The sequence below is a fragment of the Hemitrygon akajei genome, chromosome 10, assembly GCF_048418815.1.
Source record: "Hemitrygon akajei chromosome 10, sHemAka1.3, whole genome shotgun sequence".
Classification (NCBI taxonomy): domain Eukaryota; kingdom Metazoa; phylum Chordata; class Chondrichthyes; order Myliobatiformes; family Dasyatidae; genus Hemitrygon; species Hemitrygon akajei.
The window spans coordinates 112,739,363-112,756,746 of record NC_133133.1 but is presented as its reverse complement, the minus strand read 5'-3'; the positions used below and the strand labels follow the sequence as shown (position 1 = coordinate 112,756,746).

The following is a 17,384-nucleotide window of genomic DNA, read 5'->3' as shown; positions in this document are numbered from 1 at the left end:
ATGGTGTCATAAAAGTACTTTGATAATAAATTTACTTTGAATCAAATGTTTCTCTTGTATGACAAGATGGACTCTTGACCTCATCATCTACCTCTTGCACTTTATGATCTACCTGCACTGCATTTTCTCTTATTCTGTATTCTGTTACTTTTTTAGCTTACACTGCTTCAACACACCGTGTATGAATGAACAAACTTTTCACTGTATCTCAGTACACGTGACAATAATAAACCAATATCAATGCCAACTCCGATACCAGTGAATCACCTGCCCTCTGCCACCTCTCCAGTTGTGGGATCTTGCTCTGTTCAACTTGCCCGTTACAACCCTGCAGCAATGACTACATTTCATTGTAAAAGGAGAAGTTGTTCTCCGACAGAGACAGCTCCTCCCAGTTTGCAGTTGGTCCCCCAAGATACCTCAGTCATCACAAGAAAATGACTCTAGAGCTGTACTCACTGAAGTTTAGGAGAATTGAAACCTATGGAGTCCATGGAGGTGAAGCTGGTTTAAAGATTAGCTTTATTTGTCACACGTACATCAAAACATACAGTGAAACACATTGTTTGTGTCAATGACAATACAGTCGGAAGATGCCCTGGGGCAGCCTGCAAGTGTCGCCATACTTTCTGGGTGCCAACACAGCGTGCACACAACTTACGAACCCTAACTAATCCGTATGTCTTTGGAATGTGGGAGGAAACCAGAGCACCTGGAGGTTATGTTGAGAATGTACAGATTCCTTTCAGACAGCAGCAGATTTGAACCTGAGTCACTGGCGTGCTAACTGCCACCTCACCGTGCTGCCCCTTTTTATGTTCATGCACTGTGTGGCTGCTGCAAAGCCACACGTTTCGTGGCGTATGTCAGCAGTAATAAACCCAATTCTGATTCTTAAATCTGAGACCTCTTTAGCAACTTTAGCCTCCGAAAGCACTTCGTTATTTCCTTCATTTCTAGTTTCTGAAATATTACATGATTTTGCACATCACACTCAAACTGCCCATTAAACTTTGCTGTGCTAAGCACAACAGTAGCCTTTCGGGTCTGCCTGTGCAAACAGAAAACCAGAGAGGTGCTTCATTGTACAGCTTGGGAGTACAACGGTTTGCATAACGCTTCACAGCGGCAGCAGAAATGATCAGCGTTTGACTCCTGCCACAGAAGGAGTTTGTACGTTCTCACCATGTCCGTGTGGGTTTCCTCTGGGTGCTCTGCTTTCCTCCCACATTCCATAGATGTAGGGTTAAGGTAGTAAGTTGTGGGTTTGCAGACTGCCCAGCGCAATCCTTCCTGATTTGATTTGGTGCAAATGACACATTTTACTGTTGATTTTGATGTATATGTGACAAATCAAGCTAATCTCTTTATCTCTTTATTTTATCCTGAGTTCCTCGCTCTCTCTCCTTCATATCCACCAATTCTCCAATCGTGGTTCCCTTAGCCATCTTGCTCCTCCAGCCCCCCTATCACCCATTTCCCCTCGTCATTCCTTCCACCGACCAACAGAACGTTTCTCCTTTTCCTCATCTGGTTACACCTAATGGTTCCCGTTATCACCGTCCTTCGTGATCAGCCCTGCTGTTCCTCTATACACCTGCTTGTCCTACTGAGTCCCCTACTGCATAGGCCAGTGGTAGAATGTGAAAGAGTTGATGTGAATATGGGGAGAATGAAATGGAATTAGTGTAGGATTGGTGTAAGTGAGTGTTAATGGACAGTGGACAACGGATGGGCTGAATGCCCTGTTTCTATTGTGCACCCTTCTGTGACTTATACAGCAGTGGACAGCTTGTCTTAATCTCTGATGCACACTCCCCGTGTATTGTTGCACAGTTTGATCGGGGCGTTTCAGTGAGTCCTGCAGTCGATGAACAGCACTAAGCTGAATACTCCTAGACGACTTTGAGGACTCTGTGGTTTGAGGTTTAATATTCTGTGTATTATTCACTCGCTTTATGCTGTTTGCACAATTTGCTCTTTTTTTTACGCTGGGTGTTTGATCAGTTTTTGAATGGGTTCCATGGTCTTTGCTTCAAGGCTGTCTGCAGGAGGATGAATCCATGTGTATACTTTGATAATAAATGTACTTTGAATCTTTGCATATACGTACTTTGATAATAAATTTACTTTGATTTTGTATAGTGTGCAGATACTAGCATGGGCCAAATGCCTGGGATTTCATACATCTCTCTGAGCGTGAATGCTCCTGATGTGGCCTTCCCTGTGTCAGTGAGACCGACGAAGATTGGGGGGATCGCTTTGTCGAGCACATTCTCTTCGTCTGAAACAAGCACGATTCCCAGTGGCCACCCATTTTAATTCCAATCATAATTCCCATTCCAGTGTGTCAGTCCATGGCCTCCTTTACTGCAAAGATGAGGCCACTCTCAGGTTGGAGGAGCAATGCCTCATGTTCCATCTGATTACCTGACAGCATGAACTGTGATTTCTCTAACTTTCTCTAACTTCGGGTAAGTTCTCCTGCCTCCCCTTCTCTCTTCATCTATTCCCTATTCTGGTTGCTCTCTTACCTCTTCTCTTCTGCACACCTGCCTATCAACTCCCTTTTGGTTCCCCTCCTCCTTCCCTTTCTCCCATGGTCCATCCTGCTCTCCTATCAGATTCCTCCTTCCACCCAACACCTCCAATCTTCGTACTTTATCCCCCCCTTCCCCTTCTCACCTGGCCTCACCTATTACGTTCCAACTTGTATTTCTCCCCCTTATTCTGGCTTCTTCCCCTTTCCCTTCCAGTCCTGATGAATAGTCTTGGCTCGAAACATTGACTGTTTATTCCCCTCCACAGATGCCACCTGACTTGCTGACCTAGTATTTTGTGTGTGTTTCTCTGTGGTGGCAGTGGTCTACTTGTAGTAGGGTCTGTAGTTTTGCATAATATCCAACAGGTTGAATCCAGTCCTTGTTTCCTCATCAACCAGTAATTACATGGCAAGTCCTGCATTAAATAACATCACTTCTCTGTGCTGGAGTGCATGTGCAGCAGGTGAAGATGTGCTAACATTTCACCAGATTAACCAACCATCTCATTACACGGGCTGAGACAGGGGGTCCTGTAATCTGAACCACTTAACTGTAATGTTGATTTTTTTCATTTCTGGCTCTGTGCCATGAGTTCAATTGAGTGTTTCATGGCAAAGCAAGCTTATTCTTCATGCAGGATCTCTTCCAAATTCCCCCTCACTTGGAGTATTGTGAGCAGTTTTGGGCTCCTTTTCTAAGAAAGGATGTGCGGGCATTGGAGAGGGTCCAGAGGAGGATCATGCGAATGATTTGAGGAATGAAAGGGTTAATGTATGAGGAGCATTTGATGACTCTGGGCCTGTAGTTATTAGAGTTTAGATAAATGAGGATGGATCTCATTGAAACCTATTGAATATTGAAATAACTAGACAGAGTGATGTGGAGAGGATATTTCCTCTAATGGGGGAGTCTAGGACTAGAGAGCATAGCTTAGTATAGCAGTTATGTCCCTTTATGACAGAGATGAGGAGGAATTAGTTCAGCTAGTGGGTAGTGAATCTGTGGAATTCATTGCCACAGACTACTGTGGAAGCCAAGCCATTGGGTGACTTTAAAGTAGGGGTTGATGGATTCTTGAGTCCTGCCAAAGGGTCTTGGTCCAAAACGTTGACTGTACTTTTTCCCATAGATGCTGTTTAGCCTGCTGAGTTCCTCCAGCATATTGTGTGGGCTGCTCGGATTTCCAGCATCTGCAGATTTTCTCTTGTTGAGATTCTTGAATAGTAAGGGTGTCAACGATTGTGGGGAGAAGGCAGTAGAATGGGGTTGAAAGGGAGAATAAATCAGCCACGATGGAATGATGGAGCAGACTCGATGGGCCAAATGGTCTAGTACTGCTCCTATGTGTTATGGTCTTCTGGGCTTTCCAGTCAGAGGGTTAATGCAGTTGTCGGCATCCTTTGTGAAGAATGGTGTATGATCATAAGCTTCTCTTCCCAGCCGCTGATTAATGCCATATGCCTTCACAGTTCATACAACGCACTGTGGTTTCTTTCTTGTGGGCACGGGTTGACTGTAAATATACACAGGGTTACCAAGAGAATGTTGTTGTGCCTCTCCAGCGTAATGCTGGAGAGTGTAGAGGACTGGGAAGAACCGATGGATTTGGTATGACAACAAAGCCAGAGCTTAGAGCAGGACAACACAGGAACTGGCCCTTCAGTGGCACAGTAGCATTCACATCATATATATAAGGGTTCAAAAGGAGAGGCAGTGTCCATCGGTTCATGGACTGTTCAGGAATCTGATGGCGGAGGGGAAGAAGCTGTTTCTGAAACGTTGAGTGCAGTGTACGTCCTCGCGGATGGTAGTAATGACAAGAGAGCATGTCCCGGAGGGCAAGGCTCCTTAATGATGATCCTCACCACCCAGGGCATGTTACAATTAATGTGAGTTACAATAAGAAATACAAGAAAAGCAATGCAAAAAGAGAGCAAAATAATGAGAAAATAAATTCAGAAATCTGATGGCACAGGGGAAGAAGCTGTTCCTAAAACATTAATAAAATAATAATAATAATAGTAATAAATGCTTTATTGATCCTGAGTGGGAAATTTTGAAGTGTGTATCTTCAGGCTCCTGTTACTCCTCCCTAATGGTAGTAACACGAAGAGGGCATGTCCTGGGTGACAATGGTCCGTAGTAATGGATGCCGTCTTCCTGAGGCATCGCCTTTTGATGATGTCTTCGATGCTGGGGAGACTGGTGTCCATGAGGGAGCTGGCTGAGTTTACAACTTTGCAGCTTTTTCCAGTCCTGTGCGGTTGCCCCTCCGTACCAGGCACCACCTTTCTGAAGATGTCCTCTCTTCAGAGGTTATGATCTTCCATCACCACTTCTGCCAGTGGACAAGGTATATTTTGAGAATGACCAACACGGAGGATGACTAACAGACGAATAAGTGTGGAAACATTCGGATGAGGCAAATATGGAAACAGAAAGGAAGAGTTTCCATGGGTAGTTATTACAAAAAGAGTTGACAATGTGAGTCTGGGGAATTAATAATGGAAAATATGGTGATGGCAGATGAATTAAACAGGTATTTTGTATTAATCACCACTGTACAGGATGTAATAACAACCCAGAAATAGCTGTGAATGTGTCATTGGAAGGGAGGATGGAATAGGAAAGTTACAATCACCAGGGAAACAGTCCTGAGCCAATTGTTGGAGTTCTGGGCTGATGACCCCTCTATTTTGGGTGAAGAGACCATCACAGCCTGGTATGGAAACACCATTGTCCTTGAATGGAAAAAACTACAAAAAGTAGTGGATACGGCCCAGTCCATCAGGGTAAAGCTCTCCCCACCATTGAGCACATCTACATGGAGCACTGTCACAGGAAAGCACCGTCCATCATCAAGGACGCTCACCATACTGGCCTTGCTCTCTTCTTGCTGCTGCCATCAGGAAGGAGGTACAGGAGCCTCAAGTCCTACACCACAGGTTCAGGCACAGTTTTACTCCTCAACCATCAGGCTCGTGAACCAGCATCGATAACTTCATTCACCTCAAACCTGAACTGATTCCACAACCAATGGACTCACTTTTAAGAACTCTGCAAATCATGTTTTTGATATTTATTGATTGTTTATTTATTACTATTGTATTATTACTTTCTCTCAGCTCAAACTGGTATGGGCATAGCTAGGCACACTGATACATCAATTGCAAGGAACTTTCAGACTACTCTGCTGATGTTTAGCATTGTAGAGATTCATAGATATTGCTGTGTAACCCCAATTGTTTAACACATTTGGGTAGTGCCTTTGGGATGATACCAGTTGTAGATATTCCCATTGGAACAATAGTTCATGTTCCAAAGTCTTTCAATTCAGCATATTTCTGGCATTTTCACTTACTGATTTCTGTAAGTTATATGCGTTTGGAAAAGCTATTACCAATTGAGTAAGCCAGTCTTGCTTGTTTAACCAGTATTATTATATCCAGACTGTTATTATGGACTGTCCTATCTGTAATAACAAATCAGTCACAGTGTAATTTGTGGGATTCTGACTCTAAAACTGGATCAGGCTTGTATTCATAATAAGGTATGATTTCTTTATCAGTTGGTATTTTAAAGCAAGATTTTGGTGAATGATGTTTGCCACTTGACTGTGCCTGTGTTAGTATTATCATTGTTATTTTCTTTTCTGTTCGTACTTGCACAGTTAGCTGACTTTTGAACATTGGTTGTTTGTCCGTCTTTGTGGTTCTTCATTGATTCTATTTTGTCTCTTTCTATTTACTGTGAATGCCCACAAGAATGAATCTCAGGATAGTACATGGTGGCATATATGTACTTTGATAATAAACTTACGTTGAACTTTTGAATTTTGAACTATTTGAACATTTGAACATGTCATCTCAGTCCCACGTAGTCAACTTTTATGGTGAGTCTGTCACTCCTGAGTCCAGGCACCCAGTTAGTGGAAACATCGAGCTTATTGACATGAGCACAATTACAGTGAGGTGCAAGTACAGTGAAAAACTTCTTTACAGCAGCACAACAGGCATGTCTTTTCAGATGATCCACAGAACATGGATTTAGAGGAACAAAATTATAAAGAGATCACAGACTGTTGCAAGAAACATAAGGTTGTTATAGTAGGTGATTTCAACTTTCCATATCTTGACTAGGTCTCCTATATTGTAAAAGGATCGGATGGGACAGAGTTTGTCAAATGTGTTCAGGAAAGTTTCCTTAATCAGTACATAGAAGCCCCAACGAGAGAGTGTGTGATACTTGATCTGCTATTAGGGAATTAAACAGGGCAGATGACAGAAGTTTGTGAAGAGAAACACTTTGCGTCTAGTGATCACAATGCCATTAGTTCAAGATAAATATGGAAAAAGATATGTCTGGTCCGTGGGTTGAGATTCTAAGTTAGAGTAAGGCCAATTTTGATATCAGAAATGATCTGGCAAGTGTGGATTGGGACAGGCTGTTTTCTGGCAAAGGTGTACTTGATAAATGGGAGGCCTTCAAAATTGAAATTTTGGGAGTACAAAGCTTGTACAGTATGTGCCTGTCAGAATAAAAGATAAAGATAACAGGTTTAGGGAACCTGGTTTTCAAAAGATATTGAAGTGCTGGTTAAGGGAAAAAAGGTGTATAGCAGGTATAGATAGGCAGGAACAAATGACGTGTTTATGGAATGACATGTTTAAGGAATGCAAAAGAACACTTGCAAAATAAATCAGGAGGGCTGAAAGAAGGCATGATGTTGCCATGGCAGACAAGGTGAAGGAGAATCCCAAGGGATTCTACAGATCTGTTAAAAGCAAAAGGATTGCAAGGGACAAAATTGGTCCTCTGGAAGATCAGACTGGTAACCCATGCATGGAGCCTGAAGAGATGGAGGAGATCTTAAATGGATTTTTTGCATCTATGTTCACTTGGGAGATGGACACAGAGTCTATAGAAGTGAGGCAAAGCAACAAGGAGGTCATGGACCCTATGCAGATTACAGATGAGGAGATGCTTGCTATCTTGAGGCAAAGTAGGGAGGATAAATCCCCAGGGCCTGATAAGGTATTGTTTTGGACCCTGTAGGTGTCAGGGTCTGGTCCGGAACCGTGTTCCGGGTTTTGATCCGGTTCGAGGGCTCCGGACTCCGGGTCCTGCAGTTGTCCCTCCCGTCACCCGTGATCTAGTTAGGACCCTCCTGCTTCAAGGAGGCACACCTGTAACTCACTGAGCTGCAGGTGTTTATAAGGGGCCTTGGGACTGGGACCAGGCGGGTGGTCGTTTTGTTCTGTTTCCTGTTTCTCCGCCAGCTCCGAACCCATCTCTTCATTCTGTTATCCTGCCCGGGCTCAGACCTATTCTTCATCATGCTTCTCTGCCCATACCAGTATTGCCAGGTTGGTTCGCTCTCCCACCTTTCTTCCCATGTGCTGGTCCCGCTTCTCTGCTCGGTTTTGTGTTTCGTGCAGTCGCGCTGTCTGCCGGCCGTTTCCGAATTTCCCGTTGTCATGGCTGTTGTGTTGGTTGACCTGGACCTATGCCTGTCCCTACCCCTTGCCCCTGTCGGGTACGTTTGGCCGACCTGCCGTGGCCCGGCAGTGGTTCTGCCTGCTCCTGTCCCTTGCCTTCGTCGGGCGTCTCCGGCTGGTGGGCCGTGGCCCGGCGGGGGTTCTGCCCCCTCCTTCTCTTCCACCCGAACCCTGGGATTGTGCCCCGCACCCACCTAGGGGTCCGTGTCGTGCCCAGGCCTCCGGTGTTTCTGCCTGGGAGGTGCCCCTACCTGGGATACATGCCCAGGGAGGGCTCCCTGCTAGCCTATCGCCACCTAGATCTGTCTGCCTGCCTGCCTGAACCCTGGGAGCCTGCCTACCTGACTGGAACTTCGGGAACCCGCTCCGCTCTGCCTGCCTGAACCCGGGGACCTATCTACCTTCCTGCCTGAACCCTGAACCCCGGGGACCTGCCTGCCTGAATCCCGGGAGTCTGCCTACCTGACTTCAAACTTCAGGAGCCCGCTCCGCTCCGCTTGCCTGAACTCCGGGAGCCCGCTCCGCTCTGCCGGCCTGGACTTCGGGAGCCCGCTCCGCTCCGCTCTGCCTGCCTGAACTCTGGGAGCCCGCTCCGCTCTGCCTGCCTGAACTCCGGGAGCCCGCTCCGCTCCACTTGCCTGAACTTCGGGAGCCCGCTCCGCTCCGCTCTGCCTGCCTGAACTCCGGGAGCCCGCTCCGCTCCGCTTGCCGGAACTCCGGGAGCCCGCTCCACTCTGCCTGCCCGGACTCCGGGAGCCCGCTCCGCTCTGCCGGCCTGGACTTCGGGAGCCCGCTCCGCTCCGCTTGCCTGAACTTCGGGAGCCGCTCCGCTCTGCCTGCCTGTACTCTATCTGCCTGAACCCCAGCTACCCTTAAATGTCATGGCATCCCCATCCTGTCCTCCCCCTAGTACTTCAGTGTCTGCGTCCTGCGTTTGGGTCCATCCGGCCCCTCTTGACAGTAGGAGGCCAGTGAAGAAATTGCAGGGGCTCTAGCAGAGATATTTAATCATCTTTAGTGGTAGATGAGGTACAGGAGGATTGGTGGATAGCTAAGGTCGTTGCACTGTTTAAGAAAAGCCCTAAAAATAAACCAGGAAATTTCAGGCCGGTGAGCCTGACATCAGTAGTGGGAAAGTCATTGGATGGTATTCTGATATATGAGTATTTGGATAGACATGGACTGATCAGGGATAGTCAGCATGTGTGGTAGCTCATGTCTAACCAATAGTTTTTCAAGAAAGTTGCCAGGAAATTTGATGAAGACAAGGCAGTGGATGTTATTATGGACTAATTATATACATGAACTTTAGACAAAGATTTGACAAGTTCCCATGTGGGAGGTTGGTCAAGAAGGTTCAGCCACTCAGCACTCAAGATGAAATAGGAAATTGGACTAGACATTGCGTGTTGAAGAAGCCAGAGATTGGTATCAGAGAGCTGCCTCTCTGACTGGAGGCCTGTGACTACTGGTGTGCTGCAGGAATTGGTATGGGTCCATCGATGTTTGCATTCAATAACAGTGATCTGCATGCTAATGTGGTTAACTAGGTCAGCAAATTTGGAAATGACACCAAGATTGGGGGTGGAGTGGACAGCAAGGAAGACCATCATGGCTTGCAGCAAGATCTGGACCAAATGGAAAAATGGGCTGAAAAATGGCAGATGGAATTTATTGCAGACAAGTACAAGGTGTTGCACTTCGGTTAGACCAAACAGGGTAGGTGTTACACAGAGAACGGTAGGGCACTGAGGAGTGTGGTAGAACAAAGGGATCTGGGAATACTTTGCACTTGTCCTGTTCATCTTGGCGCCGTTGTCTATTTGGTGCAATCTCTTCCAATTAACCAGCTTAGAGTGCAGGCAAGACAGTGACAAACTACCTATGCGTATTTGTAGTTCACAGTTCAAGTTCAATAGTAAGCATTATTTGCATAAATCACCATCTGTTGCCCATGCTTAGCAGATACTTGTTCTCTATTTAATATTTCTTTGCAGACCTTCTAATGAACCTTCCATCGTTGCTGGCAATATTGTGTCTCTAATAGTTAATAAATTTATTATCAAAGTACATATTGTCATCATATACTACCTTGAGATTCATTTTTTACAGGCATTGACAGGAAAATAACGAGTACAGTAGAATACAAAAGTCTGACAAACAACTCGTGCAAAAGAAGACAAATTGTACAACTAAACAAAAATATTGAGAACATAAGCTGTAAAGTCCTTGAGACAGAGTGCATAGCTTGTGGAATCAGTTCAGAGTCGAGGTGTGTGAAGTTATCCATGCTGGTTCAGGAGCCTGATGGTTGAAGGGTGATAACTGTTCCTGAATATTGTGGTGTGAGATCGCAGGTAACAGCAAGAAGAGAGCATGGCCTGGATGGTGGGGGTCCTTGATGATGGATGCTGCTTTATGATGGCAGCGCTCCATGTGAATGTACTCAACAGCTGGCAGGCATTCGCCGGTGATCCACCACTTTCCTTTCCTGGGCACTGGTGTTCTCAACACAGCATCTTTCAGTGCCTCACCATTTAAAAAAAGCTTCCACTTTCTTTCTCCCAGATTTCAAATTTTACACCTTTTCAATATTTTTTTTTCACTTTCGTCACTGAATGTGGTTCAGCAGAGAGGTTTTCTGCTCAACCGACTAAACTGCTACCACAGCTTTCGCCTGCAGTTCTGGGGAAGTTGCATCAACTTTGTTAAGTGCGCTGTTCCTGACATCGTGTGGCCAAATTCAGAATTACACCTGGAAATTGTCGTACAACACAGGAACAGGCCCTTTCCACTGACCATCACCCACTTAATTCTCCCCAGATTACCCCTCTCTCCCACTCACCAATTTACAATAGCAGTGTTTTAAGAGGTATTGGGAGAGAGACATGAATGGTGAGGGAATTGAAAGAGAGGTCAGCTTTGTCATATGTACATTGAAACATACAGTTTGCATCAATGACCAACACAGTCCGAGGATGTGCTGGGGGCAGCCCGCAAGTGTCACTATGCTTCCAGTGCCAATATAGCATGCCCACAACTCACTAACCCCAGCACATACACCTTTTGAATGTGGGGGGAAACTGGAAGCCCCCATAGTCACAGGGATTACATACAAACTCCTTACAGACAGTGGTGGGATTTGAACCCGGGTCACTTTGTGCTGTAAAACGTTGTGTCACCCGCCTATTGTCAGAGGAAGAACAGAAGCCAGAATGAGAAGAGCTCTAAATTCTTACACATTAGTTTGTTTTTTCTGGGGTGGTGGCGGCTGAGGGGAGACCTAATGGACATTTGTAAGATTCTGAGAGAAATAGATAGAGTAGACTTCCAGGATTGTTTCTCCCATTGTTGAGATACCAGAGGTCATTTAAGATAGGAGAGGAAAGTTCAAAGGCCTGATGAAGGATCTTGCCCTGAAATGTCGACTCCATCGATGCTGCCTGACTTGCTGAGTTCCTCCAGCATTTTATACGCGTTGCTCCAGATTTCCAGCACCTGCAGAATCTCTTGTGTTTGTAGAGTTCAGAGGAGATGCGTGAGGCCAGGTTTTTACACAGAGTAGTGGGTGGCAGGAATGCACTGCCTGGGGTGGTAGTGGAGGCCGATATGATAGAGATGTTTAAGAGGTGCTTAAATAAACATGTGAATATGCAGCAAATGGAAGGATATGGACCATGTGCAGGAAGAAAGAATTAGTTTAGCTAGATGTTTAATGATAAGTTTAATTAGCTTGACAAAATGTGCGTGACTTTGTTCAACGTGGGGAAGTTGATGCACGGGCAGCCACCACATGGTCCTTGACAGATTGGGGTCAGGGTCCAGTGGCATGGAATGCAAGATGTTTGGGGACTCTTCACTGCTGCAAACTTCCTCCACCGTAACTGCCATTGTGATGGTGTAGTGGTTAACAACACTATTACAGTGCCAGTGATCCAGGTTCAATTCCCACCGTCGTCTGTAAGGAGTTTGTACGTTCTTGCTGTATCATGTGGGTTTCCACTGGGTGCTTCTGTTTCCTCACACACTCCAAAGACATTCGGCTGTGTTGGTTCATTGGCCGCATGGGTAATTTGGCTGCTCGCGTGTAATTGGCTCATTGGGTCAGAAGGGTCTGTCACCATGCTGAATTTTTAAATTTAAAAAAAGTATAAATAAGTAAAAACTGATATGTTCATAATGAAGCACATGCTAACAATAATTTTAAAGGAGGTTAAGGATCAAAAACTTTGATGGCCTCACCCAGGCTCCAAGAACTTTTGCCTCCATCCCACTTTCCTGCCAGAACACCATAACCCTTCATTCCTGTGACTAGTCCAGTCACATTCTTGGCCTGGAGTTTAGCCACCTGGCACTTAGCTCCCGCCCATGGCGGTGAGGTCAAAGACAAACCCAGACAAAGATCGATTCAACCAAGGCCTCATCAGTAGTGCTGATGGAAGATGATGGCACATCACAACAGCCATGAAGGCTGCAGCAGTGGGTGGTCTCCTGTGCTCTCGCATTCCATGCCCCGGACTTTGAGCCCAATCTGTCAAGGACCCGTGCATCAGCCTTCCCAGCTTTCGGAACGCACAAGCATTCCCCATTAAGGGAATCCGCCCTATGGTTTTATGGATCCCGAATCAGCCTCTGCAGCCCCCTGAAGACCCACCCCACTGGAGAACATCACAATCGACTTGACTGTTCACATGAACTAGTATCTTCTTCATCATGATGTGGAGAAGTTGCAGTGAAGCCAGAACTTCCAAAATGTGTTATTTGTTTGTATTTTAGTTGGAAGCGAGTTGGGCTTTGAAATTCTATTGGCAATATGCACTGATGGTCAGAAGGTCACAAAGACTTTCCCACACTTTGGAGAGCGTGATAAATGAACCTTCATCGTATCGGCCCCGTGTTGATTGAGGCTTTTGCACAGATTCCAGACATTCTAGTCAGAAAAGAATTCATCAGCTCTTTTCTCTCTGCACTGCCTTTAAGAGTAAACTGTAAGCATATGAAATGCAACAGTAAAAAACATCATGGAGCACGAGATGTACAGTTTCAGAAACCCCCTTGCTCTCTAACAATGTTTTGTGTGTGCCTCTACATTCAGTGGCCACTTTATTAGGCACACCTGCTCATTAATCTAATCTACCAATCACGTGGCAGCAACTCAATGCGTCAAAGCATGCAGACATGGTCAAGAGGTTCAGCTGTTGTTCAGAGCAAACATCAGAATGGGGAAGAAATGTGATGTAAGTGATTTTGACCATGGAATGATTTTTGGTGCCAGATGGGGCGGTTTGAGTATCTCAGAAACTGCTGATCTGCTGGGATTTTCATGCACGACAGTCGCAGCAATTTACAGAGAATGGTGCGAAAAACAAAAAAATGTCTCGTAAGCAGCAGGTTTGTGAACAAAAATGCCTTGTTAATGAGAGGTCAGAGGAGAAGGGCCAGACTGGTTCAATCTGTCAGGAAGATGACGGTAACTCTAATAACCAGGCGTTACAACAGTGGTGTGCAGAAGATCATGTCTGAATGATCAACATGTTGAACCTTGAAGTGGATGGGCTACAGCCGCAGAAGAGCGTGAACATACACTCAGTGGCTGCTTTATTAGGTGTGAGAGGTTCCTAATAAAGTGGCCACTGCGTGTATGTTTCATGAAATAGACTTTAATTGCTGTTTGCTGGTTTAAGTGTCTGGCCTTGTTTGGAAATGGTCAGGTCTATGCTCGAGTTCGGCTCTATGTTTACCTCTAATGCTGTGGGAAATTTTGACGGGGTGTGATTATGCTGTTGAGCCTAACTGTTAGTTGATAATTGGCAAAGGGTTGGAGTAAGGGATCATTTACAGATCTGACAGGAGGCCAGATTTTATTTCTGTAAGGTCCAAACTCCTCCTATTCAAGATTGTAAGACCATAAGATGCAGGAGCAGAGCTAAACCATTCGGCCCTTCGAGTATGCTGCACCATTTGATCATTGCTGATGTGTTATCCCTCTCAACCCCATTCTCCTGCCTTCTCCCCGTAGCCTTTGACTCCTTTACCAGGCAAGAACCTATCTACTTTCACTTTGGATATAAGACCATAAGACGTGGGGGCAGAGTTAGGCCATTCGGCCCATCAGGTCTGCTCCACCATTCCACCATGGCTGACTTATTCAAGATTGTTTATTGCCAGTCCTCGGTACAGGAGTGCAAAGGAGAATGAAATGATTGTTACTCTAGAATGCGCAGCATAAAAGACACAATAGCTATAAAGAATTATAAAAAAACACACAATAATAAATATAGAACAATCCTATAAAGCATAATGTACAAGAGACTGTGATATACATTGATCATTAAGCTGATGTGTATGTACTGATGGGTGGAGGTGTTGATCAGCCTGATGGTTTGGGGGAAGTAACTGTGTTTGAATCTGGTGGCCCTGGTGTGGATGTTGCCCTTTCCCTGATGGTCCGTTAGCAGGGTGGGTGGGATCCTTTATGATGTTGCTGGCCTTTTCTGGCACCTTTCTGTGATGGCGAGTCGGCTGGTGCCGAGTATAGTCTATGTGTTTTACCTTGTTTTATTTTCAACACACTAACAGCAAGTCCTCTCTTATATCAGGTTTGTTCCCTTGTTATCACGTCATCTTTAAGGTTCTAAAACATGCCTTTCAGCCCAACAATCCATGGTCTCTCACTTGGGCCATCAATGTAACCCTTGGGTCCTTGTTCAGCTAGGTACTTCCCTCCCGGGGCTTCCATCACCTCCTCAGTTCCGTAGTGGCTGGGAATGGTTTCCAACCTTTTGGCCCAGCAAGTTCCAGGTCAGCTCTCCATGGACCAGTCCAGATGGGTAGCCATTTCCTGTGCTTGGCTCTCGGACACTTGAATACCTCTTCATGTTCCCTGGTGAGAGTGCTGATCATTTCCATCTGCAACACCCATACAGGCAGTGAGATTCAGATCACCACTCCTCCGGGCAAGGAGGTTTCTTCTGAATCAAACAGGGCTTCAGCAACTGGCCAGTGTGCCAGCTAGAATCGACTCATATTTACAGAAGAGCAGTAAAATGTGGCCTGGCTAGTTTCCTTTTATAAAATCCCATGCCTGGAGAAGGTAGATTTAATCCACAATAGCTCTAGAGAGTAAGCCAAACATTGTTCTGAAAGTATCTCTCTCTTTCTCTCTCTCTCCCTCTCTCTCTCTCTCATTCTCTCTCTCCCCCTCTCCCTCTCACTCTCTCTTTATCATTCTCTCTCTCCCCCTCACTCTCTCTTTTTCTCTCTTCCTCTCTCTCTCTCTCTCTCTCTCTCTCTCTCTCTCTCTCTCTCCTTCTCCCTCACTCTCTCTCCTTCTCCCCCTCACTCTCTCTCCTTCTCCCTCTCCCTCTCTCTATCTCACTCTCTCCCTCTCTCTCTCTCATTCTCTCTCTCTCTCTCTCTCTCTCTCTCTCTCTCTCTCTCTCTCTCTCTCTCTCTCTCTCTCTCTCTCTCTCATTCTCTCTCTCTCTGTCTCCCACCTCCCATTTTCCTCTCTCTCATTCTCTCACCACTCAGATTTACACTGACTGGGCGAATCACTACTTGGCAAGGTCTGGCCACAAGCGACTCATCAAGGATTTACAACAGGATGTTGCCGATGGCGTTCTTTTGGCAGAGATCATCCAGATTATTGGTGAGAACAGAGCGCGGTCGAATCAACGTAATGCAGAGAATTCTGCACTAAACTCAACCCCTTTTTGACAGTGGCATCACATTTCCAAAGATTAGAGCTCTTGATAGAGCTATGATTAGGGGAATGTTAATGTACCCTGAGTACAACAGGAAGTGAGTATCTGGTTAGACTGGACTTGAACTGGTGTCTAAAGTTGGCTGTGGGACGTGTGTGTGTGTGTGTGTGTGTGTGTGTGTGTGTGTGTGTGTGTGTGTGTGTGTGTGTGTGTGTGTGTGTGTGTGTGTGTGTGTGTGTGTGTGTGTGTGTGTGTGTGTGTGTGTGTGTGTGTGTGTGTGTGTTGACAGCCCAACCGTCCGCTCTCTGCCTCCATCTGCACTGAAATCTCCTGTGTGCCCCTGCCAAGGCACTTGTCCGGAGCTCTCCACGTGACCAGTCACTCCTGGTTGCTGTCTCTCTGGACCATTGTTCGCCCACAGCGCCCCCCCAAACGCCCCACCCTGCCCTGCTCAGAGGTGCAGATAGAGACTGACCTGAGCCGATGCCACCTTTGGGCAGATCCTGGGGAGCGATGGGGGAGGGTGTCAGTGGGTGAAGTGTGGGCAAGGGTCAGTTCCTTAGGGTGGACAGTCAGGTGTCGTTCTGATCTCCTGACCACCATTCATTAGTCTCTCCGTGTCTTGCAGCAAATGAGAAGGTGGAAGCCATCAACAGTTGCCCGAGGAGCCAGGCCCAGATGGTAAGATGACGTGCTATTTATTTTTAATAGAATGAGTACAGACAACTAAAAGGGGAGCCAGCTCCAAAGTGTGGTTCTGAAATAAATATACTTAGATAATAAATTTATTTTGAACTTTAAATTCGAATGTGGAACTTTGAATATCTACTTTGCAATATAAGGAATTTACGTTATGGCTTTACTGAGTAACTCGTATGAGAAAGGGAGCATGTGTGATTTCATCATTAATGTTGTTAAAATGGATATTAGATTGACTGGAGGCTGGCAGAGTAGCACAGCTGGTGGAACTGCTGCTCTACACCTCCAGAGACCTGGGTTCGGGGGGGGGGGGGGGGGGGAGGTGTGTGTGTGTGTGTGTGTGTGTGTGTGTGTGTGTGTGTGTGTGTGTGTGTGTGTGTGTGTGTGTGTGTGTGTGTGTGTGTGTGTGTGTGCCCTTGCCTGTTTTCCCTGTGACCCCATGTGTTTTCTCTGGGTGCTGCAGTTTCCTCCCATATTCCACAACCACGGAGGCTGGTAGGTTATTTGGCCACACTAAAGCACCTACTGGTGTGCGGGTGAGGGGTAGGATCAGGGAGGGAGCTCATGGAAATTTCCAGGAAACTAGTGGGATATGGGATTGACTTTGAGGCTTTATTTATTTTAACTATTTTTATTTAGTGATACAACAGAGAAGGCCCTTCGGCCCTTTGAGTCATGCTGTGCCAGCAATCCCTGACAACCTGGATGAAGGTGATTACAGCAGAGTAGGCCTTTCTGGCCCTTTGAACCATGCTGTGCCAGCAGCCGTGACAAACTGATTTGTACCGAGGTTGCACCTAGGTTATATATCTGCTAAACATTGTGTGTGATGGTTATTTGGTGCGTGGTGTCAAACACTCAGAGAGAGTCCAATGCTCTAAACACTAAATGTATCAGATGATAGTTGTAGACGTTGAGTGTATCAAGGCCTGCATATG

The 17,384-nt window shown here is 45.9% G+C and overlaps 1 protein-coding gene across 1 annotated transcript in view; it reads left to right on the top strand.

The window, feature by feature from the left end:
* The window catches only part of nav3 (neuron navigator 3), a 433,465-nt gene that overhangs the window by 64,135 nt on the left and 351,946 nt on the right, over nucleotides 1-17,384 (top strand). The window contains 2 exon segments of the mRNA XM_073058755.1: nucleotides 15,575-15,692; nucleotides 16,376-16,428. Coding sequence (XP_072914856.1) covers nucleotides 15,575-15,692; nucleotides 16,376-16,428 — 171 coding nt within the window.